Source organism: Entelurus aequoreus, linkage group LG12 (genome assembly GCF_033978785.1).
Source record: "Entelurus aequoreus isolate RoL-2023_Sb linkage group LG12, RoL_Eaeq_v1.1, whole genome shotgun sequence".
In the NCBI taxonomy this organism is placed as follows: Eukaryota; Metazoa; Chordata; class Actinopteri; order Syngnathiformes; family Syngnathidae; genus Entelurus; species Entelurus aequoreus.
In genome coordinates, this window is record NC_084742.1 from 19,283,066 (window position 1) to 19,296,056 (window position 12,991).

At 41.3% G+C, this 12,991-nt stretch overlaps 2 protein-coding genes across 5 annotated transcripts in view; both read right to left on the reverse strand.

The window, feature by feature from the left end:
• Nucleotides 1-331: 331 nt before the first annotated feature.
• On the reverse strand, nt 332-3,487 carry LOC133661665 (RNA-binding protein 4.1-like). Its single transcript, XM_062065046.1, has 4 exons — nt 3,336-3,487; nt 2,201-2,627; nt 1,093-1,866; nt 332-1,025 (listed from the first exon to the last, which is right to left on the reverse strand). Exons 2-3 carry the CDS (start codon nt 2,610-2,612, stop codon nt 1,100-1,102), a joined length of 1,179 nt encoding a protein of 392 aa, XP_061921030.1. The 5' UTR covers nt 2,613-2,627; nt 3,336-3,487; the 3' UTR covers nt 332-1,025; nt 1,093-1,099.
• A 447-nt stretch (nt 3,488-3,934) lies between these two features.
• LOC133661661 (mitogen-activated protein kinase kinase kinase kinase 2-like) overlaps nt 3,935-12,991 on the reverse strand; it is a 37,879-nt gene continuing 28,822 nt past the window's right edge. For all 4 annotated transcript variants that reach the window (XM_062065041.1, XM_062065040.1, XM_062065042.1 and 1 more), the window contains exons 25-32: nt 10,119-10,177; nt 9,934-10,037; nt 9,673-9,850; nt 9,535-9,603; nt 9,371-9,457; nt 9,017-9,087; nt 8,886-8,941; nt 3,935-5,618 (exon numbers count right to left, since the gene is read on the reverse strand). In XM_062065041.1, coding sequence (XP_061921025.1) covers nt 5,531-5,618; nt 8,886-8,941; nt 9,017-9,087; nt 9,371-9,457; nt 9,535-9,603; nt 9,673-9,850; nt 9,934-10,037; nt 10,119-10,177 — 712 coding nt within the window. In that variant the 3' untranslated portion in view covers nt 3,935-5,530. The remainder of the gene's footprint in view (nt 5,619-8,885; nt 8,942-9,016; nt 9,088-9,370; nt 9,458-9,534; nt 9,604-9,672; nt 9,851-9,933; nt 10,038-10,118; nt 10,178-12,991) is intronic.

Consider the following 12,991-nt stretch of genomic DNA (forward strand, 5'->3'; position numbering starts at 1 on the left):
CCGAAGATTAAATTATTGAATATATACGGGTCAAAGCAAAAAATGTTAATTTTTTTTACCAGTTTTGCACTTTATTGCAAAATGTGTTTAGTTTGCATGTATGCTGGAATCATTACAGCTAGTATGAAAAATACAATATTCAACTACAGTATAGGCAAAACTAAGGCATCTAAGAAACAAAAACACAGTGCCTCTTTTGACATTCACTCGAAGCCCTGAGTCCCTCAATTCGGTTGAGCATCATCTCTGTAGTTAAAAGCAACTGCCAAAGACAACATATCAATGTGATTGTGTGAACCAAAAAAGCTAGGTGAAGAACATAGTACATCTGTTACACATCTGGCTGCCATTCATGACACTTTATTTCAACAACTGTCACTTCAAAAAAAGGATATAAAATTCGACTTGTTAGCACAAATTGAATGAATGGGAGAGGCTGGAATGTCTTGTCCTCACAGCAGTTCAGTGAGAAATTGATGGCAATGGGATGATTTTAGGTGGTATTCAAAATGAGGCACGATCTGTTCCATCATGTGCCCCTTATTAAATAAAAATAACACAGAAAGGGAAAACCATCTTTGTATTAAGTTCTAAAAAGAAAAACAAGCACAAAAAAATCCCACTGAGCACAATAAAATACGTTTGGATCTAAAGCGACGTTCATGAAACCAAATTAGAGTAAGTCAAAGAGCTTTACCCAACCCAATGTTTGTATAAATGTTGATTTAATGCTCCTTTACACAAGTAAACAAAAAAGGTAAAAAAAGACATGAATAAAAGTGAGCTGAATATCTGCAAAATAAGCCAGAAATTATAAAAGATCAGCATAGACCTATTGAACATTCTTAATTGAAAACTACAGGTATAAATGTAGCTTAACTGACAATCTGCAGCAAGAACAAAAAAGTGGGACTCTGTGCTGCAGGTGTTGAAACAATTTCCATTCTGAAGTTTCCAAAAACGACGCAGACTGATGGGAGTCAGGAAGCTGACCAAATGACCGCCACGGAAAGTCCGCAACACACCTAAAAAGAAAGATGCCATGGTCGCTCTTGTTTAGAACAAACAGTTCTTCATTCGAATGTTGCTTACCTTGAGCTTAGTAAGGAGCGTAGCGTTGTACATAGTGCTCCTTCGGCCGCGGCACCGGGTACGGGCCTCTAGCCACAGGCACGGGCGACAGGCGTTTTCGCTCGTAGGCATAGCCTGCCGAGGAGATGGGTACTCGGCTGATTGGGTTGTGCTCTCTCGCATAGTAAGCCGCGGCGGCGGAAGCGGATGGCACTGGAGGAGGCGGGGGGCGCCGGTCGTACGGATCCATACCCGAGTACTTTGGGAGGGAAGAGGGGGGAGGAGGTGGGGGAGGGGGAGGGGGAGGAGGGAGATAGGACATACGGCGTTCCTCGAAATAGCTTGAGCCGTAAGGGCGAGCTCTGTACTTCTCATAGTAGTCAACACTGCTGCTATAAGCACGTTCACGGGCGTAAACTGGTGACCTCTCACCGTACCGATCTCCCACCTCAGCGCCACCAGGCCTCCGCGGAGGGGGCGGCATTCCTGCGTCATAACTTGGCCGACTATACGCAGAGCCTGGCATGTAATCAGATGGAGCGGGGGCCATACCGTGGCCACCCCTGCCGGGGCCACCCCGTCCGGGGCCTCCCCTTCCGAAACCTGGGGGACCGCGTGGAGATCCCAGACCGCCGTGACCTCTCATGTCTTCTTCGTTCTGGCTATTGTTGCGATCGACTGGACAATCTTTTGACCAGTGACCATGTTTCCCGCAGACAAAGCATCCGGTATGAGCTCCCATTCCCGGGGCGGTGCGAAGCCGACTGGTGGACAGTTGTACACTCATCAGTTTGCCTTGTAAGGAGAGAGAAGACACGCATGAGACCGGAAGCTTCGCACACGAAAGCTCTCACCGACTTTAAAGACACGCTAAATGCACTTGACAGAGTTGAACGGTGTAAAACTGCAGCGGCAGGAGCTATTTACCGTCTTTGTAAAAATTTTTTTTTAAAAAGGAGGCAAAGAGAGGTAATTTTAAGTCCGCCTGATGAGTGAAAGCAAAGGTTAGCGTCGCTGCCTTTATAATGGGAACATTTTTAGCTAATTATTTGTACTAGTCACGAGGAGGTATACAGCAAGAGCACACAATCCAAAAGGCTAACTAACTCTCCCCCACCCAAGAGTTCACCTTTGAAGGCAGTGTTGTCCATCTTATTAATGGCTTCCATGGCATCTTCCATTCTTTCCATGTGAACAAAGGCAAAGTCCTTCACTACATCACATTCGACTACCGAGCCAAACTCTTCAAACTTGACCCGCAAAATTTTGTCGGTAACGCCTTCTCCTAAGTTGCCTACATGCAACTTGGTGCTGGACTTTGGCCTGCCTTTGCTCAGCTCCACGTTAATGCGCCAGCCTTTCAGCTGGTGCTGGTCGAGGTGCCGAATGGCCTCCTCCGCCTCGGACAAGCTGCTCATGTGCACAAAGCCAAAGTTTTTGACTATGTCACATTCAGTGACTTTACCATACTTCTCAAAGAGGCCTCGAAGCTCTTCTGCGCTGCTGTTGCAGGCAAGATTGCCGATGAATATTTTCACCATGACTGGCACTGGAACCTACGGGAGTCAAAGGAATCATGTCAATTCATAACCACATATATGATTTTATAAAACTTGCACAGAGCATCACTCACTATAAAAACCCTGTTGCTTTTGCTCTCCTATTATTACCCAATTTTGAATATTCATTCAGAATCAATTTTCTAAAATGTGCTTGGCGCTCAAGATAACTTATAGGAAGTTGTTGATTTTTTGTGAAACGCAGCATTATAATGTGATCATGTGACCAACGATGAACCATACAGCAGCTAACACAGCAAATCGAACTCTGCTCTGCAAACGTGATTAAAGTTTCAAACAAGGCGGTTGTAAATGTGGTATTCACTATATGACGTACATTAAGAACAACCTCTACTACAAGCTAACAACGTGTGCTAATGCTAACATGTGGCTGAAAGTATTGTATTCGGTTATAAAGTGCAGTTCGACTCATATATCTATTGGTTCCAATAGAACATCAAAAGTAAAATGTGTTTAATAATGCGAGGTTGACTCGAAAACACTTCAAATAATCCAGTTTTGCAATGCTAGCTTCGAACGTTTAGCGAATGAAGGCGGACACCTTAAATAAGCTAATAAGCTAGCTGGAAAACATCGCTGATTAAGGCAAACACGACAAGAATAAGTAACACCGGGAGAGGATGTAATAAAAGTTCTGGGTGCGTTTAGGGCGCCACTATTTGACCTTAAAATATTTTAACTTACCGGTAAAAAAGAGAAACAGGCCTCAGCGCCAATGAATGAGGAGGGAAATGGCGCCTGTTCTGTGGCGGTGACGCTTCGTCTACCTCTGTGAGGATATTCGTGCGGCTCAACGCCACAAAGGCACGTTGCTGCCCCCCACAGGACATTTGTGGCGGACAAAGGATGATTTCAGTCCTTCGAGGGCTCAACAGAGGGCACTGCGATTCAGAACGTATGTGGCGACAGATTAACAGCTGCTGATAAAAGTATGACTTATTTTTTTTTGCCATACAATTGTTACACAATGATTTGCCAATGCCATCAACCTTCGATCCCCGCTTCCGCCATCCTAGTCACTGCCATTGTGTCCTTGGGCAAGACACTTACCCACCTGCTCCCAGTGCCACCCACACTGGTTTAAATGTAACTTAGATATTGGGTTTCACAATGTAAAGCGCTTTGAGTCACTTGAGAAAAAGCGCTATATAAATGTAATTCACTTCACTTCACATTCTGCAGTGATTGAATCTGCTGTACGATATTATTACATATAGTTCAACTAGGTACGGACCACAGTGAGCACGCCCACACACAGGGCACAAAAAACATCAACTCATGGCTTGCTAAACTATTTTTTTTATTTGAGATTAAACACAGTATTTGGTTATAGGTCCAACAGTATTAATCCTCATTGTAATATTAAGATATTTAATCATACATGAATGCAGTATATCAGCATATCTAAATCTTCTAAAAAATACAGTTCACATATACAAATCCTCTCTTACACTTTGAGAGCATACAGTGTAAAACCATTATGAACACCAAATGTATTTATTTCTTATACAGTTACTTCAAAAACAAAAGCTATATGTCTTTCAAGTATCTCTGGGGGATAGGTGGGCCTTAACTGTACAGTGCACATTGCATAAATAATATAAATATGATACAAAACAAATTTAATGTAGTGTGAATGACATTACATAGGTCAAAAAGAAAATTCCCTTTTCAATTTCTTTCGTGAGTCCAGTCGGGAAAAAATCTATGAGAAAGGGTCTGCTTGTCGAGAGGAAGTATGTTTGGCTATTGGCATTACATCGTCTCTTTGACAGTCTAATAAAATGACACCATCATTTGGGGATTTTGAGTCATAATCATGGTGACAACACTTGGCCTCATTCAATCTAGTATGACAGTAATTGCATACTTGTTTTGATGGATCTCATCATCTCTCATAGCATCAACAAGCAGTGTACTCAAATTAAATTACAGCTACAGTGTCACGGCTGGTTACAGCCTTTTATGTTGGGTTTTGTTAGTGTTCTCCCGTGTTTTGCATTAGTTCCTGTCCTGTGCCTTTATTTTGGCGGCTTTTCCGGTTTTGTTGGTGTTGTCCCATGGCTGCTTCACCACTGTCCCAGATAATTTTTCCTCATTTGTTTTCTGTTTGTGATCAAGACTATTCAAGTTGATCCTTTTTCTACTTTCGTTGTTGGGACATTCTTGATGTTGTTGCTATCTGTACTGGTGACTATTGACGATCCTTTGATGCCAAGCTCTCGTACACTCAAAATTTGTGGATGCCATTTACTCCACAATTCCTGTGAGTGTTTTGTTTACTTTCATAGTCTGTCTGTTTATTGACTTTCTCCATGTTATATGCATAATGTTAATTTGACTCTCAGTAAACTATCAAGCTGCCTTTTTGGCTGGGAAATAGAATTTAAAAATAGCTTTTTTTTCCTTTTTGTTAATTAGTGTCAGAGTTTTTAAAGTCTTCTAGTACAATATACAGTAAGCCCATATGCTGTTGGCAATCACGGTGTGTGTGTGTGTTCCCTTTTGTTTCCATTTAAACTGGTGCAAAGCACTTTGTGTTGTTCTTCCCACCTTCTACCTTCCTAGTCACGTCCGTTGTGTCCTTGGGCAAGACACTTCACCCTTTGCCTCTGATGGCTGCTGGTTAGCGCCTTGCATGGCAGCTCCCGCCATCAGTGTGTGAATGTGTGTGTGAATGGGTAAATGTGGAAATACTGTCAAAGCGCTTTGAGTACCTTGAAGGTAGAAAAGCGCTATACAAGTATAACCCATTTATTTATCTATGAAAAGTGCTGTAGAAATAAAGTAATAATTATATTTTGATATGTTTCACGTAAAATCCAAAATCGCCCTAATTTTTCTTGCTTGGATTTGGAAGGACAATCTCATCCATGCTGTCAAACGCTGCTCTCATGGCCTGTCAGAATGTAGACGTTGCTAAGGGCTGACGGGTCGTCGGTCGGTGTGCTCTGGAGAATGATGTCTCTAGAAAGTTGAAATCATATTAATAATACATTTGTAGAGCATTGTCATTCAAAATACTGTGTATAGATGTTTAAAAATAATGTAAACACAGTATAGGCATAAAATGAAAGAGTAAACAAGTGGGTTTAGTGTGGCCTCAACAACTTCCAAACAGAATGTTTGTCTGACATCTGTCTTGGTTTTCATTGCAGGTGTCTTTTTCCCTTCCGATACGATAGCGATATTGCAGCCTTAAATATCGGCCAATACCGATATCAATCCAATACGATATCAGCACAAATCATATATACTCGTATTACTTATTTTATTTAAACAAGTCAAATTTAAGGAACTTCCGGCTGAGCATGGTCGGTGCAGGACGTGCTTAGCGGGGGCTCTGTAGAAAGGTGACTTTTCTTATATCTTATTGGCACTTTTACTAACTCCATACTTTTTCCTGGCCTGTTGTGTGCAGCTATTTTTTGTGGACTGCGCCGGTGATTTCCGCAATGTCTGGACGGAGGAAATCTGACAAGCCGGGCCGCTCCAAGCCTCGTGCATCTCCAGATCCAGATATCATGGAGAAGTCGGTCTTTGACTCTTTAAAAACCTAACTACCACACGTGCGTCATTGCATCTAAATATACGATTACTTTTAAATGAGGATTTTTTGGATTTTGTTTCGCGTCAAATAGATTTTTTTGTGCTCTTGAACAAGTCACCCGGGATGTTGGACTTTGGGGGGCGCTGAAGTCATACATTAGGTGGGAGACTAGTTTGACACAATGCATAACTGTTATAACTTGTACTCTACCTATCAAAACCCATATACTTATAAGGAAAGGCTCTCGCTACAGGCAGAACTTGATATCCTCGCGACAGACTGTGCTACGGAAAAAATACTCAGTACAAGATCTCAGTTTTATGAACATGGCGATAAAGCTGGTATTAACTATTGGCTCATCTACTACGCCAGAAATCAGCATCTCATTATCATTCGCAAATTCAGTTTGATTCACGTATAGTAGTTAACGATGATCTTGAGATCATTAATGTATTTAGGAATTTCTATGCGTCCCTCTACTCCAGTGTTTTTCAACCTTTTTTGACCCAAGGCACATTTTTTGCGTTGAAAAAATCCGGAGGCACACCACCAGCAGAAATCATTAAAAAACGAAACTCAGTTGACAGTAAAAAGTCGTTGTCGCAATTGTTGGATATGACTTTAAACCATAACCAAGCATGCATCACTATAGCTCTTGTCTCAAAGTAGGTGTACTGTCACCACCGGTCACATCACGCCGTGACTTATTTTGACTTTTTTGCTGTAGTGTTTTAGTTCTTGTCTTGCGCTCCTATTTTGGTGCCTTTTTCTCTTTTTTTGGTATTTTCCTGTAGCAGTTTCATGTCTTCCTTTCTTTTTTTATTTCCCGCATCTACTTTGTTTTAGCAACCAATAATATTTCAGTTGTTTTTATCCTTCTTTGTGGGGACATATTTGATTGTCATGTCATGTTCGGATGTACATTGGGACGCCGTCTTTGCTCCACGGTAAGTCTTTGCTGTCATCCAGCATTCTGTTTTGGTTTACTTTGTAGCCAGTTCTTTTTTAGTTTCGTTCTGCATAGCCTTCCCTAAGCTTCAATGCCTTTTCTTAGGGGCACTCACCTTTTGTTTATTTTTGGTTTAAGCATTAGATACCTTTTGACCTGCACACTCAGCATCTAGGGTTAGAATTGGGGGTTAAATCACCAAAAATGATTCCCAGGCACGGCCACCGCTGCTGCTCACTGCTCCCCTCACCTACCAAGGGGGTGATCAAGGGTGATGGGTCAAATGCAGAGAATAATTTCACCACACTTAGTGTGTGTGACAATCATGGGTACTTCAACTTTTTTTTTAAACGCTGCCTCCTGCTGTTTCCGACATCTACAAAGCAATTAGCTACCGGCTGCCACCTACTGATATGGAAGAGTATTACACGGTTACTCTGCCGCGCTCTAGACAGCACTGACACTCAACAGCAACACATAATTTGCAGACTATAATTACTGGTTTGCAAAAAATATTTTTAACCCAAATAGGTGAAATTAGATAATCTTCCGCGGCACACCAGACTATCTCATGGCACACTTGAAGTTTTTTTTCTGGTGAGAAACCATAACACTTAATTTGTCATGATTTAGCTTGTTACCTTCTTTTGATGCTAATAAACAATGGTAACTAGAGAGGGATTTAGTGTTATTGGAACTGGTGCTGTGTTACAATACTTTAATTGCAAACAAAGAAGGCATTTTTGTAAAGGTGGGCAGTATGCCTCATGATTGAATTGCATCAACACGGGACGCAAGGTTCGACTTTTTTTTTAGGCGTACATCACGCTACACAATAAGATTTGGAGGGGGATGACTGTGCTCGCGTTAATGCAGCAGCATACACACATTGCAGATGGAATAGAGCAAAAGTACAGAACCATGGAAATACCTAGTAAAGGAGGAACATGGAAGAAAATAAGATGTATGACAACCAGTGTTTAACTACTTTCACTACTACGGGGGAATAATGAACAAAAATTAATTGAAGTGATAATCATGTAATCCCACAATAGCCTGTCTGTAGACAAGGGGACATACAGCTACCAAAGCACATGCATTTCCTGTATTAATTTTCTAAAGCAATTAGCATAACACTGGTGACAATACAACAGTTCATAAAACTGAAATCCATCAAAGTTGGATCTTGAGGAATTGTCAGGTGGCTATAGGTGTGAGTCATTACCTTGGGAAACTATAGGGAAAACTAGAGAAGAAACCAGTAACAAAATAACATGCAAAATACGGTGGAAATAAGAACAAGACAGGAACGTGGCGTGACAATACGTTAAAGGAAACTATATGTAGCATTAACTTCACTATGGTGATCAAATAGGTTTTGTGCCTCTAAGTGGGTTTTGATTAGGTGGAAACGGGCCCAAATAGCTTTTTTGGTGCAAAAGATTGCCAACCCCTGGTCTAGCCAAACATTCAGGGGTAATATGGCGCTCACTGGCTGCCCTCTGTAGTTTTGTAGAGAGCAAATTTGTCTTGCACATGTTTTTTTCGGTATTAAGCGTACCCTTAAGAATGAATTAATAATGAAAACCAAGGTACAGTATCACTGTACAAGGTGTTAAGAGCTTGTTGTTCAGGGATACAAACTGACATCTGTCTGAAAAGTAGGTTTCAAGTCTGCCAAGTAAAACAAACCTAAAATCAAAGTCAAACCAACAAAGTTACTAAATTTGCATACCTGTTAGTTCCCAAAACTCGGAATACTCGACTCTCGTCTGTAATCTCTTGGGTGACCTGCAAATAAATATCCAGTCAAATGGATCAGGTGAAGGATTTGCACTCTTGCATTAATCTTAAAACGTAATTTACCTCATTAGAGTGAAAACTCTTCCCTTTAAGGCCATGCTTCCAGAAAGCTAATACACTGTCCTGCAAGCAAACTGCCACAAACAAAATAAATGTAAATCAAAAAGGTAGTAAGTAAGTAAGTAAGTAAGTAAGGGTGCGTTTGCGTGTTCGCTTAAAATAAACTAGTCAGTTTGCTTTGCTAGTAAGATTTATTTGGTTAAAAGTGATCGTGAACCGAGAACAATTTAGGGATTAGTCTTGGTCCGCTTGCTAATGGAGTCTATGATTCATTTTTTTTTAAAGTTTTTGATCCAGACTACAAGCGTGAACACACCCTTAGTAATTTATTTTAAGTGATCGTGATGTTGCTGTTACCGAGCGTTTCAATGGGGAAGTCAAAGACCATTTCAGCAGCAAACTCCTCGGATGGAAGACCCTGCAGGTTGACAATCTTCACGCTTTCTGTAGCATCAAAGACCACAGTTAGCACATTAGCATCATTCCGAAGCTTTGCTGTCACTTTGATAGACTTGACTTACTTTCTAATGCAATGAGAACAGTGTCTCTGTCCAACTGGCTGACCTGGACGGCCTTGACTTCACCATTTTCTGCAAAGAAACATTGTCAGGAAGTGAGTTCCAGCTCTATGAACAGGAAGTAAACCAGTGCTATCACACCTGGCTCTGAAATGGCCGTGCCATTCAGCTCGATGATATCAAACTTGAGTTTCTGGCTGGCGGATTGGTTCCCATTGGTGCAGCCTCTCACCCCGACACATAGCTGAGGAAACTCGTCGGTGACCAACACCAGCAGCTCAAATATTGGCAGAGAGTCCGGTAGCCTTGTGGTTATGTGCTACGAGCAGAGCACAGAAATCGGAATACTTTGAAAGCACCAATAAAGTTGTTTTTATTTTTTTTACATGCAACACCACAAACCTTTAGATGCATGAACTTCTGGAGGGGCTCATACCACAAAAGCAGAACAAGGCCAGATGGAACTGCTCCGCACAAAAAAGTACTGTCCGTGTAGGGGTTTCTAGCTAAAAGACACAACAAGTTACGTGATTTGTCTAGTGACATTCGACACTGAAGAATAGAATCGACATCCTGCATGACCTTACCTACACTACATCTCCTGCAGCCTTTAGTGTCAGGGATCTTCACCGATAAGGAAAACTTTCTGTGGAGCAACACCCACAATACGGTGGGAAAAACAATGATTGATTTTGTAAGTTTACAACATAGCTGTCCACATTTGTATTTCAAAATACGGGAAATTTCCCAAGAAAATGGCTCAAAATAAGGTTGTTTTTTTTCATCACAAATTACCATTAAATACATTAAATAAATAAAACAAGCTCCCAAAGGGACTTTAGCCATTGTACCCTGTATTACAACTAGGGCTGTCCAAAATGCCGAGTTAACTCATGTGATTAATCACAAAAAATGATTGCATTAATCATACACACGTATGTAGAGTTATCACACAATTTATGCTTGCTCTTTAACCTGAAAGGCGACATGGGTCAGTGATCAGGTGAATGCATGTCAGTGTAAAGATGAGTGAGTATAATCTGACAGGTGTGCTTACTGACAAATTTCACTTCAAAATACACCCTGACTGGACTTTAGATAAAACTATTCGCAAGTTTTGAGCAAATAAAATGACGTAATACATTTATAAAAATAGATAATTTACAATTTATTTATATGGCCCTGAATCACAAGTGCCGCAAAGGGCTTCACAAACCACAACGACATCCCCTGATCTGAACCCAAATCCGAGCAAAGAAAAACTCCAAAAGCCCGAACTGGGAAAAAGACGAAACCTTTAAAGGGGGCTGCAGCTGTGCTCCCCTCCCCTTCCCGGGTGACTGGCTGCAATGGATGCCAAGTGGGTACACTTATTGAATTATTATAATAATGTGAGAATCCGGTCCATCAGGAAGTCAGCACAGGGTCGTAGGGGGAACTTCTTGCATGTAGACAAGTCGACAACTAAATGTTCCTGTATTACATTCTGACAATAAAATTGCATTTGTGTCAAAATATTGGGACTTTTTAAAGTTAATTTAAATTATGCAAACGACCAGTGATGGGCAAGCTACTTGGAAATTGTTGTAAACTAAGCTACAAGTTACTCTCAATTAAATGTAGCTAAGCTACAGGGGAAACTATCCCCGGAGATGTAGCTACACGGCAAAAGTAGCTTGCTACATCAAAGCTACATTTTTAATGGAATTTACTGTATAACTATGGGCCCACATGTATAATATCAAAGTTAATGTAACTGAGAGTGTACAAATGGACCCAATAAGGGTCTGTCATAATTTTGCTTCCTGGTTTGGATGACCCGCCTTATCTTTCCTCTGATTGGCCAGTCCGTAATGTTGCGCTCTAAACTTAGCCAATTGTGACTCATCATACGAACACCAACCAATCATCATGGATTTTCTCCGTATGTGACCTGGGTGTTGTCATTCACCCAGGTCATTGTATTTTCTCTGTATTTTTTTGTGACCTGGATTTGCAGTCCATTTTCTCTCTTTGTAGGTTGTGGCTTTGATGTAAGCTACCTCGCTTCATGGGTCTAAAAGTAGCTAAACTACAGGAAAAGCTACTTACCGTATTCAAAAAGCAGCTAAGCTGCCGCCAAGCTACTAACCACTACTACTAACCACTGCACCATTCACTCAGACTTACAATAGGTTGTTAGCATGACTGATGCAATATATGTTATAAGGCTTCTTCGTGAGAAAACCTGTTATATTGTGTAAATGAATATAAAAACACAATGCTGGGCTCTTTCACAGCACTTATGGAGGAGACAGTTTTCAAGATGGTGCACAATTCTTCCTCAATCTTACAGAAAACATAACAATGTGTGACCAGCTGCATGCTCTTCATTAAGTACTCAGTGGCCTAGTGGTTAGAGTGTCCGCCCTGAGATCGGTAGGTTGTTAGTTCAAACCCCGGCCGAGTCATACCAAAGACTATAAAAATGGGACCCATTACCTCTTTCCTTGGCACTGAGCATCAAGGGTTGGAATTGGGGGTTAAATCACCAAAAATGATTCCCGGGCGCGGCACCGCTGCTGCCCACTGCTCCCCTCACCTCCCAGGGGTGAACAAGGGGATGGGTCAAATGCAGAGGACAAATTTCACTACACCTAGTGTGTGTGCGACAATCATTGGTACTTTAACTTAACTTAAAGATAAAAAACTGGGAAGACGCCAAAAGAGAAGGACAAAAGACAGGATTTCCGGGCAAAAATAGGAATGTTAACTTGTCTGGTGAGGGCTGTCCCGATATCCCCGAAAATGTATTCCATTACTTTTTAAAATAAAGGGGACCACAAAAAAAAGTAATTTTTGGTTTCATTTTAACAAAAAAATCTAATGACACATTAAACATATGGTTCTTATTGCACTCAAAGAACAATTTTAGAAGATTACCGGTAAAATAAAAATTTAAAGGCATTAAAGGCCTACTGAAACCCACTACTACCGACCACGCAGTCTGATAGTTTATATATCAATGATGAAATCTTAACATTGCAACACATGCCAATACGGCCGGGTTAACTTATAAAGTGCAATTTTAAATTTCCCGGCAAACTTCCGGCTGAAAACGTTTCGATATGATGACGTTTGCGCGTGACGTCAACAGTGGAAGCGGAAGTATTCGGAGCCCATTGAATCCAATACAAAAAGCTCTGTTTTCATTTCAAAATTCCACAGTATTCTGGACATCTGTGTTGGTGAATCTTTTGCAATTTGTTTAATGAACAATGGAGACTGCAAAGAAGAAAGTTGTAGGTGGGATTGGTGTATTAGCGGTTGGCTGTAGCAACACAACCAGGAGGACTTACTTGGATAGCAGACGCGCTAGCCGACGCTAGCCGCCGACCGCACGGATGATCGGGTGAAGTCCTTCGTCCTTCCGTCAATCGCTGGAACGCAGGTGAGCACGGGTGTTGATGAGCAGATGAGG